At 39.4% G+C, this 25,882-nt stretch overlaps 1 protein-coding gene across 2 annotated transcripts in view; it reads left to right on the plus strand.

The window, feature by feature from the left end:
- SMS (spermine synthase) overlaps positions 1 to 25,882 on the plus strand; it is a 44,702-nt gene that overhangs the window by 6,213 nt on the left and 12,607 nt on the right. For both annotated transcript variants that reach the window (XM_048287865.1, XM_048287874.1), the window contains exons 2-9: positions 9,080 to 9,200; positions 16,101 to 16,194; positions 16,614 to 16,678; positions 19,086 to 19,261; positions 21,058 to 21,212; positions 22,117 to 22,206; positions 23,188 to 23,302; positions 23,798 to 23,877. In XM_048287865.1, the coding sequence (XP_048143822.1) occupies positions 9,080 to 9,200; positions 16,101 to 16,194; positions 16,614 to 16,678; positions 19,086 to 19,261; positions 21,058 to 21,212; positions 22,117 to 22,206; positions 23,188 to 23,302; positions 23,798 to 23,877 (896 nt within the window). The remainder of the gene's footprint in view (positions 1 to 9,079; positions 9,201 to 16,100; positions 16,195 to 16,613; positions 16,679 to 19,085; positions 19,262 to 21,057; positions 21,213 to 22,116; positions 22,207 to 23,187; positions 23,303 to 23,797; positions 23,878 to 25,882) is intronic.

Consider the following 25,882-nt stretch of genomic DNA (forward strand, 5'->3'; position numbering starts at 1 on the left):
CCTGTGTAGAGAGTTATTTTTAATTTGATGTTCTCTGGTGGGTGCTTTTGTTGCCTGATATGCTAGAGATGCTAGGGCTTTGTTTTTCCTATGAGATGGATTCTGCTTTTGTGGCTGGAGCTGGCTGCCGTTAGCTGTAAAAACACATTAAGTATATTTGAACTTCTTGTGAGGGAATGGCGTCTCTGATCCTTGTAGCTAAATTTGACTGGTTCTGTCAAGTGTTGGATTGTCTGAAGTGCTGAAACATCTGATTGCAGTGATACCATGCAGATGACAGGCTTATCTCTTTACTTTATTGATTTATGGTATGTGAACAAAATTTGCTGACTCCTTAGCTATGATCTGTATGTGAAGACCATGTAAATAAGGATTAAACAAGGCTCAGATATCTCTGGAGCTTGCAACTGTGTTATCAACCTTGGCTAAAGGTGTGTTTGCAACTGGCGGTTCAGAAATGGGTCTGTTTTGGTTATGTTTCCTTAGCAGCTTCCTGAGTGGTGTGGGCTCAGCCTTTGCTTTTGTCTGGGCTATTGTGAGCTGAGCCCTGCAGGTCTCCACTGTCTAGTCCTGACAGGCCCGGACCGAGAACTGCCCTGGTGAGTGTTAGAGCACAAATGGGGCTTGTCAGGAGGTGTTAATACAGGAATTAATAGCTTTCCATTTTTAGCAGTAAGGACTGCTATGAACTCATTCCCTGCTTTTGTTGGTTTCTAGTTTGGAAGACTAAAATGCTTTGTGTCTGGAACTCTGAAAATATAATTATCTGATTCTCCAGCATGATGTCAAGTTCTCAATGGCTGCTTGCTCAGGCATGAAGGAGCTGTCACCTGCAAAGGTGAAAGTTTAACAGTGTGGGAGATACTCTTCATGAGGCTCTGTTTTGAGGCTGTAGAGCAAATTCCTGCAGGAAATGAAGACTGCTTTTGACACATCAGTATTTCCTATTTCAGATACATTTCTCTGACCATGCGTTTTAAATACCAAAATCCTTGAAAGGTGAGGAAAGTTTTTAGGACAAGTACTAATCACTTTGCTTAACATGTTTCTAGAAGATGGTCAGGTCATAGGTAATTAAAGTGGCTTGAAAGATGTAAGTGACCAGGAGAGCTGATATTATTTGGACATGCTGGAGTTCTGTTACCAAGCGTATTTTCTCTTTTACAGTTTTTTTGGGTGGAAAGGCTGCAGGTATTCCAAAAGATGCTAAGGTTTAAAATGGGAGAAATAAAATGAGGTTTGTATGCCAGTTGATGGACTTTGGTTGTGTGCTACTGGGAGACAAATGTAGCTACTGGAGTTGAAGCATTAAAATCACATTTGTTGATATTAAGGCTCAAGTGGAGCCATAAGTTGTTGTTTTGCGTTTTTTTCCAGAGGTACCAGAGAATCACTTTCTGTGATATGTTGTGCACATTTCCAGACGATGGGCATTTAAATAAGTTGTTAACTGTAGTAGGATGCTACATCATAACTAGCTGCAATTAGATGCCACATATAGGAAAACTTCTTTTAATCTATTTTATCAAAAATAGAAATGGTTTGTAGATGTCAGAGTGAATGAGAGTGATGATGCTCTTCATAATTGAGCTCTCCTCTTCATAATTGAGCTGCCTCTGATTACTTATCTATTTGTACTGGTACAGATTTTCAGAGAGAGTCCTGTAAAGGATGCATCCTGGCTGCTGCAGGTGTCGCTGCAGGTGTCTCTGCAGGACCATGGCGTAATGCAGAGGCCCTGTTCTGATCTCTGGCTGGTGTGCCTTGTCCAATGCATGGGTACAAGATCTGGGTACCAGAAATTTGGAGACTAGTAAATATTTCCTACTACTAGTCGCAAAAGTTGAGTAATAAAGCTGAGCTGCTTCACTTAACTGTGCTGTTTGAAGCCTTGAGTCAATGTGCACATGACTTAATAAAATAATCTGCATACAAGTGCATGGCAGTATGTGTTAACAGTCCCCTGCATAGACTCCTCAACTGGTCAGTAGGATTTATCCATCCTGAGTGATCTTAAAATGCAAAATGCCTTCAGTAAGGCTCTGATTTTTTCCCATGAGTGAACCATGTATTAGGAAGTCAGTCTGTGGGTTGATGGGTGGGGGGGAAATGGCCTCTGTTTATAAAATGTATTAAGTGTTTTCATTTTCACAGCTAATGTTAAATTGTTCTTCAAAGTGTGAATGAGCTCTGAATTGGTAGCAAGTGCTTTCTTCTAGTTCTTTCAATATGTGTATTGCAGTGACAGGCCCTCATTTGTGCTCGAAAAGACTTTGTTAGCGTACTTAACTTCATGTGCAATGTGCTTGTGTTTTATGCAAACATCAAAATTATTTGTTGAGATAACACTTACATTGACTTAGTGACCAGCTTTACATGAAAGAATGAGAACATAATTTTATTTTGATGCTTTACTTTTCAGTCTGGCTCATGTGAAGGGTTGCTGTCCTGGGAAGAGGAAGGCAAAACAAAAAAGTGTTTTGTGGAGCTGTTACAGTCTGTTTCTTCAGTACTTCATTCTTCCCTTTTGGTCTGGTCTCTGCTGTACCCTCTACCTAGGTTGCTTGCCCTGTGCTGTGTTTCAGAAGCACTGAACAGCATGGTTATTTTACACCAGACCATAGAATAGCTGTTGAATGACCATGGCTGCCAGGTATCTGGCATTTGCTCAGAGACAGTGACAAGAAAGTTGTTGTATGCTTTCTCTCCTTTCTAGTGAAGGTACTCAGCTTTTGCTGCAAGTATAAGCAGCAGAGGTGATGTTAAAGTAATAAAAGTTCCTTGATACAAGGATTCTTATCTCTAAGAATGCATTTGTATCAGAGATCCTACACAATGATGAATAAAACTACGCAACCTTAGTAGCAATCTTCTTCTCTACAATGTGTTTGACTGAAAATTCGTGAGATACAGATAAAGATTGGGAATGCTGTGGCATAGTCTAGTAAACCTTATGTTCTGCTCTCCCAGATTTAATTAAACTCCATGTTGAGGTGTTTTTTGATTGAAAGTACAGAAATCATTCTTGTAACTGCATTATCTATCCTTGTAGCAGAAATTCACAATTTAACCTTTTAAAAAATAAGTTCTTGCCTAAAATACTAGATGGAAATGGAATATTGCTACCAATGAAAGCATTTTGCTACATCACTTATACTAGGATTTGGAGCCAAACCTACTCTTTTCATGCAATGAATGTCAAGTTATAAGGCCCCTTACAAAGTGGACTTCAGAGTTAGTAATGGCTGTTGTGTGTAAAACTGTTTCAGACTAGTCTTGCTCTGTATATGTGCTTACTGGTGGTACTTAGTTTATTCTGCAATTTGATAGTAGATGTTTTTAATATTGTAATCCAGTAACTAGAATTTTACGTCTCAAGGGGCAACAGCATGGCCTAAACCTGATACTGGAATGTATTTTTATTGAGGTGAGTTTACAGAAAACTTCAGGAACTTTAGATTCACAAAACAACATGGGTTATTCAGTACACAAGATCTGTTTTGGTTTTGTGTACAGTAAATTAGATTTTTGATATCCCTAATACAACAAATCATGTAGAGGAAGGATGAAGGAATAACTTCTTTTCAGTGTATTTATTCCATTATGGAAGTGGATGGATCTCATAGACCTGTATTTGCTGAAAACTTGAGATCTTCTGTAGAATTCTCTCCTGAAGGTGATTAGGGCGCTAATACAGAGGTGGTGGTAGTGCACCTACCTTTGTATTATTTGTATTTGGGGAGGAGAGAGGGTTGAATTCTCTCGTCTGTAGCTGGGTATCTTTAACATTTTTAGAGCTCATTCTGACTCATAGTTGTTTTACCCATAATTTCCTAAAGGACACTTGGATGCACAGAATGACTCCTGTTGGCTGTGGTGATCACATGGAAGTGCCAGTAAGTTCATGGACTTGCTGATGTGACAGTGTAGGTGGATTTGCCTGTATTCACATGTAGCTGGAAATCCTTAAAAGTTAGGAGTGTGGCAAGTGTTCTGTGGAAACTTTTGGAAAGAGCAGCCTTCTACTCTTAAATTTGTGTAATACATAATGCAATAGAGTGAGTGTAGTAGGAAACTCGATGATCTGTTTTCTCATGGATGAGTAGTAGATGACTATTTCCACCTGCTCCCCGCTTAAGCCTCATGCCATACATGGTTTGTTGAATTCTGTGTCTAAACCAATATGATGAGGATGATGCTCATAGGTGCAATTTGATTGAAAGGAGTAATTTTAGTATAGTTTTCTGCTTCCTGCTGTTTTCTTCTTTTGCAGAGCTGGCAAGGACAAAACAAAGGATTCTTCCCGTGTGTGTGTTCTGATGGGAGACTTTGAAACTTAATACTCAGAAGGTCTTTGTTGCTAAAGCCATTTTTTCATTTGCATCTGTTAACATGTCAGGAAAAAGCTACCTGCTTTGTTCTGGGCAGTAATGAAAGCAGGGTCTTGAAGTGTGCTTGGAGGGGATACTTTCATTCTTGTGAGATATGGGGGTATTTTGTTGTTGGACAAGGACCTGTTGAGGCAACTGTTGGCATTCTGACTTTAGTTGAGCCTGCGATACTGCTGTGGAAACTTTTCTAGATAGTCTGTTTCAAATACCAGTGTGCTCTGCTCACTCATTTTCCATGCAGGCAGATCCTTTTAGCTAGGACAAAAGTAGTACAATTCTTAAGTTTTCTAGTTTTAAGAAAAAGATTGCTGTGCAGATGTTGATGACTAAGTGTTAACAAGTTATCTGCAAACTATTATGTACTGCTCTATCTTCCATGTACAATGGAGAGGGGGACCTAGGAGGAGGAGGTGGCTGTTGACTTGCCATAAACTGTTGTGACTTTTAGCTTTTTTGTTGGTTTTTTTTTCTATTTTCTCTAGTGCTAAAGGAAATCTAGGATGTGGAAAATACATAGAAGCCTGAAGCTTCTCCTTGGTTCTGGATTTTAATTATGAACAACTTGCTCACTAAACATTTCTGCTGCACGTCTCTTAATTCTGCAGTATTTTCGTGGTTAAAATTGAGATACAGTATTGGCACTGGAAAAATGCCTTGGATTAGTCTGTGAATGAGAGATTCCCTGTACACCTATGAGCCTGAGGACACTACTTTCAGTAAGAGGTGGTGGTGAAGGGGGCCAGCAGTTTCACTGTAGTGAGCTCAGTGCCAGAGCAGTCAGGTGTGCAGCTGTAGCAGGTTGAAGGCACCTCCTGCTGCTCGTCTTGAGCTGCCCCTGGACCTCAGCTGCCTAGAAATGAATCTCTTCTATCAGGTGTGTTCCCTTCATCATTTATATGTAGTGCCCTCCCACCCTGTCTCTGTATTTCCTTTTCCTGTAAGATTTTTGAAGATTGGAGTTGATCAATAGTGCCTGTGTGCAAGAATATTAGACTTGCAAAACATAAGGATTTTACTATGTTGAAACAACTTAAACAGCTCTAAACTGAAACAATATGCCAGCAGCTCAGGTTGCTGTTTACTCTTAGCATATTCTGCATCTTGATTCCTAATGTATGCCAACTCTTTAATGTATTCTTAATGAAGCACTTAATTTGATTTGTTTTCTTCACCTTTCTCTATTGAATATTTAGCTACCAAGGGAAAAATGCATCAGATGCAGAATCATATATAAGTGCTATAATGTGTTCTATTGTTTTGGTTATGTTATATTCTTGCTTGTTAGAAGAAGTTATTTAAAATCAGGGTAAGAAAAATTTGAAGTTGGAAGTGGGGTGAATATTTTTGAATAAGTACTAATCTGTTTCCATAGCTTACTAAATTTTGTTAATCATAGGGCATGAAGAAGTCTTAAACCAGAATATTTTTAGAGATAGTCTGGCTCGATAGCAGATCGCTCCAACACTGAGTTTAAGTATCAGGGTGGAACTAGCCAGTGTGATGCTTGAGCCCAGACTTGGTGCTTACAGTGACTCTAGACTTTGGCATCACATTCACAGATTACTTTCAAGTACTGATTGCTTTGCTGCTCAGATTTAGAGGAACATCTGAAACTGCTGCAAGTCTTCTCTTCAAATGTGCTGGGATTCAAAAACTTTCTGGCTGAGTGTTAACTCCTGAAAAATACATAGATCTCAAATCCTATACACAGTGGTTTTTGTTCCTGTTCTCTAAGGGTGAAACTCTGGGCATTTTTCATTCCTTCCAGCAAATAATTATCAAGCACCTAAACCAGTATTTTATACTTGGTATCCAGAGTTTGTTTCCTTTGTTCCTGAAGAACAACAACAAAAATTGACTACTTGAATAAACACGTAGATGTAGATTCAAAGGTGTTCCTATTGTTCTAATCACCATTGTCCTTTTTGCTTATCAATGCTTGATAAGAGCATATCTGAGCTTGGAGTGAGGTGGTGACAAGTGGATTTGGGTGAGAGATTCTGAGATTGCTGAAACTTCCTGACGCCTTCAAGCAACCAGTTACGCCTCAAACATTTTATAAAGGAATCTCCAACTTTGGAGAATTAATTAGCCCTCCAAGGCAAATCTTGTGTGGTATAACTGAAAGGATACCTGATGAAAGAGCATGTTGTTATTTTAATTTCCTGAAGTTAATAGCATAATAGGAAGAGCTTAATCAAGCTTGTGCCTGGGTTCTTAGCAAGGAACTCTACTGCTGAGTGATGAACAGTATGTGAGGGGTTGGTATGTTCATGAAGCAGAAAAATGCCAGTGATGATTTGTCCTTCAGTGTCTGCCAAGATGCACCTAGCAGGATTCCTTGAAGCTGTTGAAAATGGGCTAAATGTGTTATGGGCACTTCAGTTTTCAGTCTGTTCACCATCTTCCTACTATCTTGCAGGAGCTGCAGAAGTGAAGTGGTTTGGGGGTTGGTTGGACACTAGTTAGTTCAACTTGGGTTTAATGTAATTTTACTCTTGGCCCTGGGAGGGTATGGCATGCTTTAGTAAACAGAGTTCTTTAATGGTTTTGTGGTAGTGACATAAGTAAAGGATGGAAATAGGTGTTTGTTTTGAAAAAGACGGAGAAAGTAAAGGAGTTGGGCAAGGAAGCAAATGCTACTGAAGAAGTAGGGAGCATTTGTCTGAAGTGACAAATTCTTTGTGAATGTACTGGAGTTGGAGCAGCTGCTCCTACCTTTTCCAAAAAGTGCTGATGCCTGGCAGAAGCTGCAAGTTTAAAGTGAGCATTGCAAAGTTCCCTTCCCCGTGCAAGGCTGCAGAGATTAGAACCAGTTTAAGAACTGTGGCTCATAGTTATGGTCCCATGTATCTATTCTTTCAATGTCTGAAAAACATGTTGCTTTGATTGCTGGCCCACTTATTACCACTGTAACCGTGGTTACTGGGCAGACAAGCTTTGTACTCTGAGCCTTAATTATTGCCTGTGCCATGGTAGAACCTGACACTGGACAGGAAGCCTAAAATCTTGCTGGTACAGATGATGCAGATTTTTACAGGAAGGTAGAGAAAGGAAGAAGTTTCATGATGGTAGTGGATTGTGGTGTTTTGTCAGTGGTGCTACTGACTAAGAAGGAACCAACAGTTAAACAATATACTGTGATCTCACAGAATAGCTTTGTTGGTTCTATTTTCCTTTAGTTTGCAACACGGAGTTAATGAGTGAGATGTAGAAGGTGAAAAATAAATCTATCTCAGAACATGCATCAAGATCAGATAATATGAGCAATAAGCAAATCCTTTCAACTTTTATTAAATATCCTTGGCTGTTGGGGAGTTGGTTTGCTCTTGACTTTGTGTTTGAAGAAAAGTAAATACTGTCAATTACTTCAGTCTGTCTGGTTAAAACATTCAGGGGTAATTTGGTAAGGATTTTTTTTTTCAGTTCTTTGTAGCAAGTACAACTCCATTTTATCCTGGAAACTATTTCTGATTGTCTGCAGACTACCTCTACTGGTTTCCAATGCATATGCATTTTGGGAGCAGGGGGTAAAACAAAGTACATATGTTGGGAATAACTCTTTAGGAAAGTCATGATGGGGAAGACTGTGTCTGTGCTGAAGCATTTGGTTGTAAGCTGTGCCTCCATAATGTGGCTGTGCCAGCTGATTTCTCTGGTAGAGATACTCTAAATCCTGGTTACATTGCTGACGTATTGCTTGACCATAGTGGCTTAGGTCTGTGTTTTGTGAAGCAGAAATTATGCTAGTTGCCTTAATGAGACGGCCTGTAGATGAATGTTATGTTAGGTCTCCTCACTGACACTGGTATAATAGTCTTTCCAGTTTTGTTCCTGTTCTGCTAAGTGCAGCTTTAGGAGCATCCTCCACTAATTCACCTTGTGAATTCCAAAATAAACGGGCAAAACTTGCAACTTGTTTTTGAGACACTTGTTTGAAGAAACTAAAATTGTTCATTTAAGCTATGTTGTGGGTAACAAAAAACCCACAAAACTGTACAGCAAACTTAAGGCTTCTGAACTCAGCATATTCTGACTGACTAAATACCTTTATGGACAAATTATCACCTTGCTTTTGAAGGTAATTGTACCAGAGTAATGTCAGTTATTTCCAAGTGAGTTTTTGTGTGCTCTTCTGAGTGATCTTTTCCATAGCGTCATGAAGATTTCAACTGGGAACTTGCTCTCACCTGGATGTTAGAAAAAAGGCTGTTTGTGTAGGGGTGGAGCGGATAGGTTAGTTTTCAGTGCCTTTGTAATTTCCCAGTACTACAGCTCAACATTTTTTTGGAGTTTCTTGTCAGTGCTGTGGGTTTTTTTGGATTGCTGTTTGTGTGTTAAGTGATTTTAAAAGTAATTATATGAGTAAAGACTTGTGTGGATTGTGATACAGTAGATGACCAATAGTAGCCGTAATTAAAATACTCTCATTACATCCATAGTAGATAATCATTTTTGCTCAGGTGTAAAAACTGATTTAAAGGAAAATTGTTTGGATACCTGTGCACTGAGAAATATCTCTAGGGAGAATGGGGGTGGGTGGAAGAGGAAATGAAAGATTGTTCACATGGTACTTAAAGAAAAGTTAATCCAATCTGTCAGGATAAACTTTTCAGCCCCTAAAAAAGGGCAGAAGTAACTTGAGTGGAAAATCCTCACTGATTATTTCTTCTCTCTTAATCTTGCAGCTGATTGTAATGCCGTTCTTAAAGCTCTACAGCCCATTTTTCAGGAGCAGGGAATGACAGAAACAGTTCATAACTGGGAAGACCATGGTTATTTAGTAACCTACATCAAAAAAAATGGCAGGTGAGTGGATTTTCTTCCTCTAGATTATGTCCCCACTATCTTTCCTTAAAATATCTATTTTTCCATCTATTGGACCTCCTGTAGTGTTGACAGGGTAAGCTGTCCTTTTATCAGCCTTGTGTATGAAGTAGCTATGGTAAAGCAGAATCTTTTTCATAATCTGGACTATGTCATCTTGCAGTTTGGATATCAGAAGGTTGAACTGATCAGTCTGGTCCGTACCATAGAATGGTGTCTTGGTCTCAGCACTAGTCCTTCCAGATGCAGGACAGCTCCAGTCAGTTCAATGTATTTGTAATTTTTCTGACCATTAAATATGTCTAAACATGTTGGAATCTAACCTTAGCATGTGAACAATGACTGCTTTGTGTCTCTGTCTGCATTTACACGCCTTTATATGCTGCAAATTCTCAAGCAGCTTCTGAAGTAATTAACAGCATGTAAGGGTGGTTGGTGTCATTAGTGGCACAAAAGCTGAGACTGCTGGGACAAACTGAAAAACAAAACTACATTCACTTTATTTCCTCATGCTGCTTCACAGTGTGAGGGTTAGTTGATTATGGTATACGTTGATCTGGTTTATTTATACGTAACTACCATGATTTTATTGCACTTAGGTTCCTTGCAGTTATTCAGTTACCTGTTCTGGACATCATGGTGGCAGTTGCTGCTTTGGAGTTGCTTGGTTTTTGTTTTTTGCTGGTTGGATTTGTTTTGTTTGGTGGGTTGTTTGTTTGATTGGGATTTTTTTGTGGGGGGTTTCTTGGGATCCAAACTAAGGTAACAAGTAAGAGGATATGAGTAGTTCTATGTTTATCATTCTCAGTTGTGCTCTGGGAAGTTTTTGTATATTTCAGTTACCTTTTCAAATGTGGCACTTGCAAAGTGAACATTTTTTTTTTAATGGTGCAGTGTTAAATGATAATTAATAGAGAATGGTTATTGCTCTCTCGGTATATTCATTGCTGTCTGAACTCTGGTGCATACTGGATTTATCTTCCTTGAAAATGGCTCACTTCAGTTTGACAACTTACTGTCTGTAATGGAGTTAAAGTATTTTTTGTGCATTGCCAGACCCATTAAGCTCCCAATTAGGGAACATGTGTGCAGGAGAACTTTCTGTGTTTTGGGACCTCAGCACTTTTGTTTCCTCTGGTTATAGAAAAAGCCTGAATATTTTTTTTTTAAAGGTAGCCCCAAACTGTGTATTTCTGTTAGTGTAGTTTGTTTGTATTTCCGTTTGATGTAGTTTCAGTTAACTTAAACAAATGAGGTTGTAAACCCATAAAACTCAACAGACTGGACAGTTAAAAAACCTTGCAAAACAAACACATTTCACAAGTTGTAAAACTGAACTGATGAGCATATGGAGGATTTCATACTAATTAAATGGGCTGTATTTTAATACCAGCAAGTTTGTCTGCACTTAATCTTAGTGCCCTAAAATATCATCCATTTTTAGTTAGTGTAAAAATATTACCTGATGCAATTGGACAGAAAGTAGCCAGGGCATGCAGATTCTTCCTCCTTCCCTGCAAAACAGTGTACTTCATTTCCCCCAGCAGCTTGTAGTAAAACATGGAAAAAAAGAATTGTGATGGAGGGGTAGGTATGTCATGAGCAGCTCTTGTAAGGATGGCTGGCTGCCACTTGTCACAAGTTCCCTAGAATGAGAGATGGAGTGGGTGCTGTATGTGAGTAAGGGTTTTGGGAGCATGTGCACACAAACGTGTTTTTAGCCAGCCAGAGGTGACTGAGACATTGCAAAACAAAGATGTGTGGTTGATGTAAAGCTGGGTACTAATCCCTGGGAAAAATATTTGAGATGAGATAGTAACATGTTGCTAAACAGTGTCTACACTCCAGAGTTTGCTGAGATAACCCCCGTAACCTGCAGGGAGCCCTGTGCTGCAGATGGTGGAATTGTGGGCACTGCTTTTGACAAAACTTCATCTGTGATGAGGATACCACGTGAACAGCCCCATGAAGGACTTTGCTGGTTGAACAAAGTGGAGCTGATTTGGGGATTAAGATGTGCTTTCCTATTGTCATTACCAAAGCAACAGATCCCTGTTCTCCTTTGTCCAAAGCTAAGCAAGCAAAAGTCATATGTGGCAACTCTACCTGGTCCATTTACTTTGTGATTTATTCTGACAAAGAACGTAATTGAGGGAGGTTCAGCTGAAAACCTTTAACTAATGGAGTTGTCAACACAAGACTCTAGAGTGGAGCAGGAAATGGCTCTCTTGAGCCACTCATGTTCTCCTCTGAAGTGGTGATGGATGCAATTCCTCTCTGCTTTGCCAATCCTCTTGCCCAAACACTGCTTGGGAAACAGTAGCATGTGCCAGAGTGGAGCTGGGTCTCTGAGTTTTGGGGTCCCAGCAGTCTCATTTTTCTGAGCTGCGTGTTTTTAGATTGCTTCCAGGATGGTTTTAGGGTCACATTAAGCAGCATGCTTTTACTGAAATGTCACTATCTTGGACTAAACTGTTAAAAGTTAGGTTAAAAAAATGTGAAGTTTTTGTCTTATTTAATGTATACAGTACTTTGTATAGTGCCCAGTATATTTCAACAGATTGAGAAGTGTTAAATCTAGGTTAAGGAAAAAAATCAGTGAAGCTAATCTTTGGAAATTGATATCTTCTCAACTAATACTTTGTTTTAATGTCTTTACTGCTTGTGTGCAAGTAGTCTTTTGTTATACTGCATAGAGCTATGAGGGATTTATTTTTTCCTTTGTGCATCTATGCTCCCTCTTTTTGTCACGTTCCACCTTCACAGACCCCCAAAACCTGAAACTTAAGTCATTGTTTCTACAGTAGAAGAGTGTCTTTTAGAAAATCTTTGACTTCCCCTATACACATACCCATTTTTAACTTCAGTTTCTGAATTCGTGTTTAGAGAAGTATAATCCTACTGGCATTTGACTTCACTGTTCACAACAGTGCAAGCTTTACCCAGTTGAATTTGGTTTGTATATCACAGAGATGCTGATGAATATGTTAACACTGTGAAGGGAGAGGGGAGTGTGTTTACTTTTTTATTTTCTCTGTTAGGCTTTTGCTAACCACTCTGTGTGCTAGTCAGCATATTTTAAGGGAGCAGGATGAACATTCTTCAGCTCTTTGTTACAGGGTGAAGTGTGGTAGTTGCCTGTGGAGTTACCCAGAGTATAAAAATGGACTGAAGAATAGGAAGGAGTTGGTAGGAATCAGCAGCAGCTACTATGTCATTGGTTTAATTTTCCTATTCTGTAAGAAGAGAACTGGAATGATGGTATAATGAAAAAATGTGATTGCCTAGTTCCTTAAGGTCCCTCAAGTACTTTGTAATTAAGATGAAGAACACTTAAAAAAGGCTATGTTTTAGGGAAACAATGTCGTGCCATTTTTAAAAATTTTATATTTTCCTAATATTAACAGATTTTTATTTCCTTTCTCATTGAGTTGTTTGACAGGTGATGCTTTTAGTGGCAAGCTGTTTTTGAAATACTTGAACTATTCTATTTTATAGTGACTCAAAGTTAGTCAGCAGATCAGAGGTTTGATGGATAAATAGGAGTTTGTAGGTACCTGTCTGTCTATCCAGCTTTATTCTCTGGGTGTGTGGTGTTGGAAAACCTTTCTTGGATACGTGAGATTGCAATGCTTCTTCCTCCGCAGTGCAAGTAAGGTAGGATGATACGCATTTTGGGTTAGATCTTTGCTTCCTAGTTCTGTTTCCAGCAGTTACTTCTGGATTTGTGGGGTTTGGAATTTTGTTGACATCTGAAGTTTCCTGATGATCAGGTGGTAAGATGCAGCACTCAGTAGAATTGTTTCTGTAGTTGGTGCTTGTTTGCATACAAGCACAAAAAGCTTGAGTACTGCACTGGAGGATGTGACAGATATGCAGGTGCAGCAAAGAGTGGAGCCTTATTGTAGTGGGGGCTGCTTTTCAGATGCAGATTTCCTTGCCAGATGGAAGGGAAGAGGATACCTCATCACTGAGCCTTTTTTTTTCCCCTCACTACTTCTATGAAATTACATGCAAGCACACACCAAAAGTGTGGCAAGTGGTTTATTTTTTGAAACAGGAATTATATTTTTCAGAAAGATGAGATAGGAGGGGCTAATTTTGAAGCAAACTTTATTTTTCCCCTCATTTGGATTCTAAAGTAATCTTTCTTGTATTTGCATAGGTAGAAAATGGAAACTATATCATTGTTTTAAAGAACCTTCCTCCACATATTAAAAGAGCTGCTGCTGATAAAAACCTGCATTCATATATGTTCTGCCAAGCAGACAAATGTAAAGTGACAAAAGCCAGCATAGCCTTTGCTATCTGCTGATTGATGCTAGTAAGTCTTCTGTGGGTTCAGCTTTGGCCCACCACTACTGCCTTAATACTACTTAATACTGGACTGTTCCCTTTTTTGAGTACACTTGTACTGTTGGCTGCATGTTTAAATCTTTACAGGCATCTTAGCTTGTTTTAGGTGTCTGTTTTCATCCAGATAACTTATAGCCAAGGTATAACCAACCTGGACCTGTATTACTGTTGAGAATTACGAATTTCATTCAAGTTTTTTTTTACCATAAACTAATGGAGAATATCAGCCAGAAACTTGGAACTTGAATTTTTGTCTCATTACACAGCCTGCTGCCTGCCTTTCATCTCTTCCCCCTTTCCCCAGGTGTCAGGACCCTGCTATTCTGGTAGAGATGACAATTTGATAAAATGAATGATGGTTCTGCAGTGCCATTGTCACTGTATTCTAATGCCACCGCATCACTTACAAATCTGAAGTTGTGTGGCTATACTTTCAGAGCAACTCTCCTCTCTGCCTCTTTGCCTCTTACCTCAAGGCAGAGGCAGGAATATCCTGTCATGGAGTCAAAGGGGAAGTGAAGATGTCAGCTGTCAAATCTTATGACAGCTATGTGATTCTTGGAGGAAATTAATTTAAAAGAACTCGAGTCATGGGATAATGAAATCTGTTGCTTATTTGTGCCAACAACAACTCCTGGAATATGGAAATGAACTGATAAAAAGTTTTTCTAACAGTGAAAATACTTGACACTGTGCCAGTTTTCAAGGAATCAAATTACAGAGCTGTCATATGAACTGTGTTTATGTATTTCTGTCTGTAGTTCCACAGCTCTGAGGGCCTATGGAATTTACCTTTTTCACTGTGAGTGGTTGTGTCCAAAACCTGCTGGAGTGACCAGTACTTCCATCTTCTGAGTTCTGCTCTTTGTCTTTCTCTCCTTTAAAAAAACCCAACCCATCATGTAAACAGAATCCTGGTAGGCTTTTGTGTTCCCTCATCAAAAACCTGTGTTGGAGGACACCTAGTGGGGAAGCTGTGGGTTGGAGGGAGGGTTGCTCCAAGGTGGTGACAGTCTGTGGGCTCTGGGTGTGCATGTGTGTGTTAAATAGAAGCGCCTTTCCTTCCTGGAAGCAAGACCTGTGTGCAGAGTCGTGAGGAAAGCCTCCGGCTTTCCAGGCCTATCCTCTGAAGAGAACTGGGTGACAGTAGTAACACGTGAGAGCTGCAGATCACTGCTGTTCCAAAGCCAGCAAGAGCGTTTTTATTCTTAAATTGCTTCAGTCAGTTTCCATAATTTGATCATTTTACAGCTACCAAAAGTTGTCTTCAGATAAAACGGAATAATTAGGGTTTTATTTCTGACTGCACCTAAGGGCTGAAGTTCCCAGCACCATGGGGGAGGTGGTGTTCATATTAGGCTGACAGTTTGCAAAAGGAGCTCTGGAAGAGACAAAGGTGGGAGTGGTGGGAAGATGGGAGGTCATCTAAACTTATTGTCACAACAAGAGCTAGTCTGTGTTTTCCTTTGGGGCTGAGTGGGGTGATAAGAGCAGACAGGCAAAGAAAAGAGCATTCAGAGAACGATACAGCTTTATCCGAGGTTTCTGTGTTGTACTAGTGCATTTCTATCTCTGAATACCGTTCTTTTTTTGTTCAGCCATTTCTGTTCTCATCCCCTCTTCTGCTCCTTTTTTCTGGTGTATGGTTTTTCCCCTCCATTTCCTTTATGTAGTCCCCTTTTAGCCTTTCTGTTTCTTTTTGTATTCTCTCCTCCCTAGAGTGGGAAGGATATTGCCTCGGCTACCCTCTCTTCTTGTGTCCTTCCCCACTGCCCTTAGCTCTTGTTTTGTTTCTTGCAAGCTCTCCAAGATTCATTGTTTGTTCACCTCACGTGTGTAGCATAGTGAAGCCTTGCTCTTTGGTCTTGAAATGTTCCTGTAGTAGATATACAGTAGGAATTATGTTGACTTTGCATCTCTGCTCATCAATGAGAGTTTGCTGCTGCAATTTCTTTGCCAGTGAAAGCTGTGGTTTGCCCCAGGATATGTATTGTTTCTCACAGATTTTTACTCAGCTTTGAATGTGATCAGTGTCTCTGAATAGTTGCTATAAAAAGTTAAAAAAACCCCATTCAACAGAAAGCCAAACAACCAACCCCAACCACCCTCCCCACAAAATGAAACAAACACACCCCTAGAAGTGAAAAGGAAAAGGTCCGGTTGTTTTCTTAAGGCTTGTTTTCAATTAAAAAACCCAAACCAAACCAACACACCTGCTCCAGCAGGCCTTATTTGAAGAACTGAGACTAGCAAGCAGCATATTCTCATTGTACCATGGTTGTTGTGGCTTAAACACGGTTTCACTGCCTTGCTTCCTACTGGTTTTATTAGTTGTGTAGTGATAGGCAAGTTCTTGCAACTTTGTTTGCTCTTCCTTGCAGAGGAAGACTTGAGCTGTCACTGCCAATGGTTACAGATGCTGGGGAAAAAACATGCATTCTGAATTTTAATATAACTCGTTTCAGATTTTATTTCCTTACTCTGATTTTTGATAATAAATTTGTCATCACTGTCTCTCTGTTGTAGTTTTGCCAATTTGAGAATTCATCCTCATGGATTAGTGTTGGTGGATCTGCAGAGCTACAATGATCACATGAAAGGAAGAGAGGAAGTTGATCAGGTATGAGTGCTGCTTACTAGGATTATCTAACTGCATGGGGTGCACCTATTTTTTTTTTTTTTTCAGGTCGATCAAAGTCTATCTTGGTAAAAGATTAAAAATATTAAAGTCAGTTCAAACCTGGATTACTGACGAGGAGCAGTAACACCTGTTGAAGTTGTGTACACACGTGAGTGCATGAATGCACACACTCTTTTGCAAGTACTGGGTCTCGTATTACAGCTGCTGTAATATGGACAATCCTGCTTGTAACCAGGCTGAGGAGGCAAGATAGTTACTCATGGGCTTCTAGTTACATTTCAAAGCCTTTTCATAGCAGGTGCTATGTTTTATTGCCTTCCAGGTAGAGTAATTTTAACAGGTATTTTGCATTAAGTGATGATCTACAAATTCTACCTCATGTTTGCTATTTTTTGCAGCTTCTAAACAAAGTAGAAGAAAGAATGAAAGAATTGTTTCATGGTAACATTAAAAGGGTGAAACGGTAAGTTTGTACCTCTTCTTCTGTGTGTGGTTTGTCTGCATAGTTACTAAAGATAAGCAAGTTGTGCTTTGCTGTAATGCGTGAATAGCCTGGAGTATGAAGATAAAGATGGGATATTTTTTTAGTTTCTTGTGATGATTGCATGAAATAGTGAGAGAAAATGCAGCCTGGAAGTGGGAACAGACTGCTCTGGAAGGGCTGGGCAGCCAAGGGTGGCAGGGGAATAGGCCAAGGCATAAACTGTACCCTATAGGCCACATCCCACAGCCCCTGGAGAAGGTGAGCTGGTGATGGTGACCAGCGTGAGACCCATCCCTGTGACTGCCAGGCTGGGCTGTAGTACTGAGGCAGCTTTGGGGGCGAGCTGGGTGTCAAGGATTGGCCAAACACTTGGGCAGGTGGGATAGAGCTCAGGGACCAGGGCTGAGGTTTAGAGCTAAAATGAAGTTCAAGCCCATAGAGGAGACCCCACCCTGAGAAGGTTTCCTGCGGCTCTTTCTCTCACATCTCTGCCTCTGGTGTGCCTCATGGTGCTCACTGTGGGCATGTGTGGTTTAGGGACCTGACAAGAATATAGATATGTTTTGTAGCAAACTTTTATAATAAAACTCAAGGATGGAGGCTTTGCAAGCCCTCTGTCAATTTGGATTATTTAAATTCAAGGCTGTATATTAAATTTTAGGGACTCAAATTGTGGCTCATGGCCTGGTGCTGAAATAACTTTCATACTGGATGTGGCTTGTTGTTGTCTTCATGATGACTATCTGGCAGTGACTGATACCGTGAAGCCAGAGAGCACTTACTGTAGGCATGCCCATGGTGGAAGATGTAGTGGGTGCTTGAAGGACCGTAGAAGTGAAAATGGGTTAAGAAAAGTAAAAAGCAAGTGTAAAATCAGCAAGGCTCAGTAAAGCCAAGGAACAAACTACAAAACAGGAAAACAGTTAAGCAGTATTATGGCAGAAAGTAGATCTGAAGTTTGAGAGACCACAAGTAAAATGGTAGTAATTTGAAAAGTGGTATTATACTTGAGTATTATTTGTTTTACAGTTGTGTGTAAAACAGAGAGTAGTTATCTTGCTTTACTTCAACCTGGTAAAGGCTCACAAGGTGCACAGTGTATGAACATAGATGATCTCATAGATTGATCTCCTCAATCTGTGTTATTGAGGAGAAGCTTTTGAGGTTATTTTAATGCTGAAATGATACAGGGAGTTTGTGGAATCCCTGTGATAGGAATTTCTTAAAAACAGGTCAGGAAAACATCTGCCTGAAGTGACCTAGATCTTTTGGTTACTGTAGTATAGAGGATGAACCTCTTCAAACAGTGTATCTGGCATGGATCTTGGCACATGCTCCTCAGCGTCTTTTTTTGCTTGTTTTTCGTTTGTGCCTTTTTTAAAATTTGTTTTGCATCGTTTTGATGTCAGCTGCACACACGCAGCTGCAGTAGGGTGAATGTAGCTGGAGAAGCTTTTCGTGCGTTTTTGTTGTTCTGAGGTAAGGAAGGGTTGCTCTTGCTCCCACTGTGTGCCGCCATCTGGCGGCTCGCTGGGGGTAGGAAGTGTTTCTGGAATGTTGACTAGGAATCACTAGGGAATTGAGAAGCAGCTTGTCTCTGGTCTTCTGCTACACTCTCCTCTGGAAAAAAAACCCCTTTATTCTTTCAAGTGTGTGTGGGAGATCTGATGAACTCTGTGTCTGCACTTTTGCCTAAACACAATCCCTTTGATCATTTGCTGTCATTTCAAAGATAGTTTGTCTTTACAGGTGAAGTACTGATTTGAACCATCTCTATGGAATTTAAAAAACCCCTAAAACCCACAAGCAAGAAACCCAAAACAATCTTTGCAGATGCTTGAACCACTTTTAAAAAGTAATACAGACTATCTGCTGATATCAAGGATTGTGCTTATGCACTGCAGATTGACCTAGCTCAGTTCACTTTTTGTTTCTCTATGTATTAAAATGTCTCTCAGTACAGCTTCTGAGTAAGATGCACTTAATCTCAAAGAAATGGCATTCTTAACTGAAGTTTTTTTGTCCTTTTTTTTGCCTGCATTCTGCTTTTGTATTATTTTCTGATCATGAGCTGTTTCTTCTACAGAGGCTTTTATGTTATGTAAATTCCATCTCTTTGAATAGAGTGAAATTCACAGGTACATTGTAGAAGTTGTACATAAAGAAGAATCATTTATATTATCTGTGCCTTAGCAACTTATGTATATTTAACATATGGCTGGTAGGTTTCTTGTATCTGTTGAGTGTTAAATGTAGCAAGTTTTCTTAGATGCCTCTTGTAAATATTACTTATTATGGTGAATCCACGGGATATTTAAAGTGGATTTTTTAAAAAAATAAACATTCCAATTTTTTGTAATCTTTTTCTCATATTATTTCTTTCTAGGTTGCCAGCCATTTTGAGAGGAGGTGTCATTGATAGATACTGGCCCACAGCTGATGGGCGCCTGGTGGAATATGACATAGATGAAGTTGTTTATGATGAAGATTCACCTTTTCAGAATATTAAAATTCTGCATTCAAAACAATTTGGGAATATTCTTATTCTCAGTGGGGATGTTAGTAAGTACCATCTCATTTAAGGATCTCTGGTGTGAAAATGTCAGAAGTGTTGTTTTCTGTCCTGATGTGGCAGTTTTATTAGATGTCTAAGAGTCATGGTTCTGATGCTGGAAACTGTTTATGCATGTACATGTGTATCTGTTCCTTTATATTAAGGATGTCAATCAGGCTGACCAGTGTAAAATCTAGAGTTGAAAAAGAAAAGATTTATTTTTCCAGAGTTAGTATCTTTGCTGCAGAAAGTGGCTGAGGAGAATAGATGGTGTTCAGTAGCAGAGCTTGCTCTACTCCATTCTTTTATATGAGCTTTTCCCTCTTGTTGCCAGTCCAACCTTCTGAGAGCTTCTCTTTGACAGCAAAACAAGCTACTTTCAGTCTTCAAAACACAATGTAGTTCTAAACAAATACAAAGAAGTGGGAGCTGGCATGTGTGTATGTGTATAACCCTGCTGCTCCCTTGATTCTCTAAGGGAATTTCCTGCTTGGTGAGGTATAGGGCAGCTGTATCTCAAACCATTTAGCTGCTTTATTGGTGAACATCTTTTGACTCTTCTTCAAAATAATAACTCTTAAGTTAATCAGAATAGCAACCCAACCTTTATGTGAGGGTTTTTGTGTTGTACTTTGTGCCTGCTGACCTTTGTATTTTTGAAAGCGAACGTAGAAAAAAGTGCACTACTGTTTTTTAAAACTGGAGACTGCTGTTTTCTAGAAAATCTAGGCAACAAAAGGATTGTGCTTTGTAAAATCTTAGTTCTTATGTTGAAAAAGGACTGACTGTGGTAAATGAGGGCTGTTGCTGCCCAGGGATAGAATACCTATATTAACTCTGATGGCAGAGAAATTAAGGAATTAAACTACAGCTTTTTGAAATCATTGGAAGTACCTCTAACCATTCAGTTAGCTTTCTGCAACTGTCAAGAGGGCTTCTGTGCAGATGGCAGCTGAAAAGCACTGTTACTGAGTGCATTAGCAAGGTATTTTCTAATCCAGATAGAATTGTATTAGAAATCATCAAATGTAGTACTCAGTACTTCTAGCCAGAAATTTTCATCAGAGTTTAATATGGAGATGAGGTTTTGCTTGAACATTGTGACAATGTGCCTTGTAGAAAGGGACATATGCCATTACTTATTTCCCTTCCATGGGATTTTAAAACAATGCTTTGTCTCATTTTGTTATTGTGCACTCGTGAGTGAGGTGGTGGTTGCCAGGCAGAGTGATAGGATATGCCACGATGTGCTGCTGCACAAAGCTTGGCCCTTGCAGTGCAGATCTGTTATTGCAGCTTGGGAGTGTTAGTGCCTGCTTTGAAGCTGATGCTGGCAGAAGGCAAGCTGCAGGGCCCTTCAGCACCTGGGTGTTAATGGTCATGTTTGTTTCTGTGCAGGGATCCACTGGTGTGCATCTAGGCTAGGTTGCTCTTTTTAGCTGGGGTCCACAATGTATTTTCAAAAATTTCCAGATCTGTCTCTTTCAGGATGAGTCTGAGATAAAAAGCCATTGAAGTATCAAGTTACAAAGACTGATGGTTTTGGTCTCCTACTTGGCTTCTTTTGGCACACAGTACTTCCGAATTCTGAGGTGGCCATTTGTTGGGTTCACATGGAGAACTGGAGAAATCCTGTGTGGGATTCTGAGAAAAATCTCATTACTTGCACTGTCTCTGAGAGCCAGGTTGTTTCTGTAGATGCTCTTGCTTTCATCTGTATTGTATCACCTCTGGATTAATACCAGTTAATGAGAACAACTGAAGACTTAATATTTCTGTCCAATTCTCTCTTCCTTCCATTCAGATCTGGCAGAAAGTGACCTGGCATATACTCAAGCCATAATGGGCAGTGGAAAGGAAGACTACACTGGGAAAGAAGTGCTAATCCTAGGAGGTGGTGATGGAGGTATACTCTATGAGATAGTCAAACTGAAGCCAAAGATGGTTACTATGGTAGAGATATCCTTTGACAAATGGCCCGTTATTCATATCAACCAGAGCTTTCTGCTGATACCTTAGCACTGAGGACAGTTACCTGTCAGGTTCTAATTTGCATGAGGAGATAGGGTCTTAAATGAAATTTCTTTTTGTCAGCTTAGAGAGACCAGTGACTGCATATTTGCGCATCATTATGCAACACCTGCTTTCAGGTTCCCAATCCATACTATAACTCTGAGAGTAGTTTAAATAAGGCTGGAAAGGGATGCCTCTGTCATCATTCTGATGCTTTCTCTAGTAACAGAAGACAGATCTGTCAAGTTTGTGTTTTGGGCTCAGTTCTGCCTTTTTGAGTTCTTCTGTTTTCCTGAAGAAAGCTGTAAAAAAAAATAGTGCCTAGAAGCAAAAAAATGTAATCAATAGGAATGCCAGGACTTGATGAACTGTATTGATGAATTGACCAACCCTGTTTTAAAAATACCAATACAAATCAAGTTTTCAACATTGTGTAGTTCATATAGTTTGTAATGTAAACTGCTGTTAGCCATATGAAATGTTGATCATCCTAGATTTTGGGATCCCTTTGCTAAGACTAAAAATAATTGTCTTAAAAGTGTAGGTTAAAATCTGAACCTACTTTAACTATGGAGTTTTTAATAGTTTTACAGTTCACATTTCAGGGTTTGATGGTGATGATAACCTAAAGTATCAAAAATTTTGGTTAAAACCAAAAATAAGCACTTCCTAATAATCTATTTGAATCTGGAGGCCAGAACGTAAGGTTGGCTATTGCAGTATATACACCAATAGACACATCCAATTATTCCTTTGTGAATGCCACCTCTTTGAGAACTTGTTTCTGAAGAAGTAGCAGCTGTTACCTCTATTATTTCTGGAGTGTATTATGCCTTGACAAACCTCAAACATTGACCAAATGGTGATTGACGGGTGTAGAAAACACATGCGTAAAACGTGCGGAGATGTCTTAGACAATCTGAAAGGAGAGTGCTACCAGGTAATGTTTTGTTTTTCTTCCATTACAAGTAATATTTTAAATACATGTTGACCTAGTCTGGAAGACTGCTGTGGCAAAGTTTTGGGGACAAGTTTTCTCACTCAAGTTTGGGAAGCATTTTTTCCTTTTGTATGAGACTTGCATATTTTAATAGCTGGAATTCATGTTGGAAGTATTTTAACTCTGTCTTCAGACTTCTAAAATTAAATGCATATGCAGCTTTTAAGGAATGTGAAATAGGAGAATGTTTGCTATAACGTAGAAATAAAGAGGAAATAGCAGTAAGAACGTAGTGTTTAACATCATTCCTTAAACTGTTAAACCTTAAACTGTTAAAAAGATAGAAGAAATGTGTATTTCTTAGGTGTTCTATACAGTTGGAAATACCCGGATTTGTAATACACATTTAACAATTATTTTTAATTTGCAGGCAAAATCCCTTAGTATTACACTGCTGTTATATTAAAAATAAAAACCCCAACAAATGTCATGCATTCCTGCAGTTGAGGTCTTTGTGCTGCATCTGACAGCACTTAAAAATGAGCCCAGGTGTAGCCTGTTTTTGTTTTCATTACTGGTCCATAGATGCTGTGATAGATAGTAACTTACAGGAGTGAGCTAATAAAAACACACAAAAAATTAACAGATAAGTCACATGCTACTGTGGAAATCAGTGACCCTTCATATGAATAACTTACTATACTTACGTGGAACTGCTAACTGTTGTCAGCATTTGGTAGGAAGAACAGTGGTCACAGATCTAGGAAATTCAGTCCTAGAGTGCCTGTGTTGTCATTGTCATAATTCCTACAAAGTTCCTTCTTTCTGTATGATGTAAAAAGTTGAAGGTGGAGTCTAAAATTAAACATGTATTTAATTTTGATATTTTCCGTTTTAATTTTTGTGAATCCACATTTGTTCCTTTTACCTGGTGAGTTTTAGGGTATTTTGAAGACTAGCTACAGTATTTCATTCTTATAGGTCCTAATTGAGGACTGTATTCCTGTACTGAAGAGGTATGCCAAAGAAGGAAGAATGTTTGATTATGTAATTAATGATCTGACAGCTGTTCCAATCTCCACATCTCCAGAAGAAGGTAAATCTTGTAATTTATTTTCTTAAACTTCCAGAGAATTTTCAACATTTCTGTTCTTCTGCTGCATAACAGCTTACACTGTAACTGCTTTCATTTTTTCCATTTAAAAAACAAATCTGAGAGGAAAAAAAAGATAATAAGACATCTGTTCTTTTGAAAATTTTTTGAATATTAGAAAAGGCTAGCATGTGCCTAGCACTCTTTTAAATCTTATTCCAGAATAATATGAACTCATGTAGTTCTTGAGAAGTATTTGGAGTTCATACTCTAGTAAATTTTCCTCACTTCAGAGTTTATTGGAAACTTCTGGAGAATTCCTGTGAAGAAAACCAGCAGCACTCCTGCCATCACTGCTGTTGCATATGGTTTACATTTGGGGTTTTTTAATCCAGGCTTTATTTTTAAAATTTTTTTAAGACTTTGCAAGTCTTGAATATGTAATAAGTGAACAAGCCAATAATGTGCGGTTGTTTTTCAATCACTCCCCATATGCAGATTCTACATGGGAATTTCTGCGGTTGATTCTTGACCTCTCAATGAAAGTCCTGAAACAAGATGGAAAATACTTCACACAGGTATGATATCTGGGTGTAATGAAGTACTGCTTTGTATGTATTGCAATTTGCACTGTTTCAGTTAAAAAAAAGACAAAACTACCTAAAAATCTACTACAAGCTGGTTTTCTTCCTTTAATGACTTACCAAGCACTTTTGCATGAAAGTTAGGTTTTGCTAACTGACTTGTCTTTTTTTCATTATTTCATGAACTTTTGTCTGGAGTTTAAAAGCATAATTGTAAGACTCAGCAAGGCATGCTACAGAATATTGCAGCTGAACAATTCTTTGAAAAGCAGAACAGATGTACTTTATGAAGAGACAGATGGTTTTTAAGCTAATGTCTTCAGTTGTAGAGTGTAAAACGTGAAAATTTATCGTTCGTTAAGGTGTAAGAGTTTGGCATAGGTGCAGGGGGATGAGAAAATTAATATAGCCACCTCATAGATAATAGACTTGTGGTATAGCTTTCCACTGAAAATACTTCATGTAATCCTGAATTTGGAATGCCACAAAGCTGTGTGCAATAATAGAAGAATGTGACAGGAGCCAGCAGATGGTTCAGCGAAGTCTAAGTCTCTGAAGTTGTGTTTCTTTTGTCATGCTCATAAACTAGTCTTCTGATGTGTGGAGAATCTAAGTACTGTATTTTGGAATAATATCCTTAAGCTCTGAAATATAAAGAAATTGCTCTACTGTAAAATTGTGCAGGTTTTAAAAGAAACGAAAAACTTGTGGGATGAGGTTTCTGGCAATTCTAATATGCTGCTCTGTTTTAAAATACTGTGGTTTTATGAGCAGGAGAAATGATCTTGTGGTTGAAATATAAGATACGATTAACATGGTTGTACCACACTCTAAATTTTAATGGCATTTCTGTCCTGTTACTAGTGGAAATATTTATGGCAGACTTTGATATCAAAAGGACACTAAATCTTTTGGAAACAGAGCAAGTTGTGTTGCAGTTACTGTACTTACACCATACACAGTGAGACTAGCTGGCCTTATTGGGACGAAGGTAAACATGTCTGGGGACAGGTTTTTTTTGGACTTTGCAGAAGGGCTCTTGAGAATAAGGTTATGCTGAAAGCTGGAATGATGGCTGTGCTGTAGCCAGAGGACAGGAGGGTTGTTTTGTGTCAGCTGAAACCAGCTGAGGTGGAGACTGGTGCAGCCCCTGCTGCCTGTCCTGTCCTCACGGGAGGAGGTAAGTTGGCTCTCCATCATCTGCTTGCACAGAAAGAAAGGACAGCAGTTCTGAACCAGCCCTGGTGGGTTTTAGCTGTTGTGAAACTATGCAATATTATATTTTGTGGTCCCCAAGCAACAAGGTGGTACATGGCAGGATGAGAAAGAAACAATATTAAAATTGACATGGCTTAAAATTGGACTTGTGGCTAATGGGTAGCCAATGAAAGGGCTGGAGTATAGAAGCAGTGTTCTCAAGCAGCTTAGTCTTCCTGAAAGTGTTGAAAAAAGGACAATTAATACTGGGGCAAACAGCTTTCAGAGCTTTTGATACATCTACTGATACACTACCCAGCCCATTTGATGGTTCTTGTAGCCCCTTCCCAGTTGGGCCTGAAAAAACAAAATAATCCTCTGTAAGAATGGAATAACCCTCTGTACTGGGTTTATCTGACTAGGTTTTGATAGTGGGGGGGAGTGGGGAGGGCTCCCCCATGTCTGACAAAGCCAATGCCAGACTTGCTTCAGGGTGGATCAACTTCTGGCCAAAGCTGAGCCCATCAGTGACTGTGGTAGTGCCTCTGGGATAAGATTTTTGAAGGGCGAAAAGTTGCTGCACAACAGCAGTTGCAGCCAGAGAGAGAAGTGAGAATATGTGAGAGAAACAGCTCTGCAGACTCCAAGGTCAGTGGAGAAGGAGGGGCAGGAGATGCTCCATGTACCAGTGCAGAGATTCCCATGCAGCCTGTGATGAAGACCATGATGTAGGAGGCTGTCATTCTGCAGCCCATGAAGCTCCACAGGGGAGCAAAGATCCACCTGCAGCCCCTGGAGGACC

The sequence above is a fragment of the Corvus hawaiiensis genome, chromosome 2 (genome assembly GCF_020740725.1).
Source record: "Corvus hawaiiensis isolate bCorHaw1 chromosome 2, bCorHaw1.pri.cur, whole genome shotgun sequence".
In the NCBI taxonomy this organism is placed as follows: domain Eukaryota; kingdom Metazoa; phylum Chordata; class Aves; order Passeriformes; family Corvidae; genus Corvus; species Corvus hawaiiensis.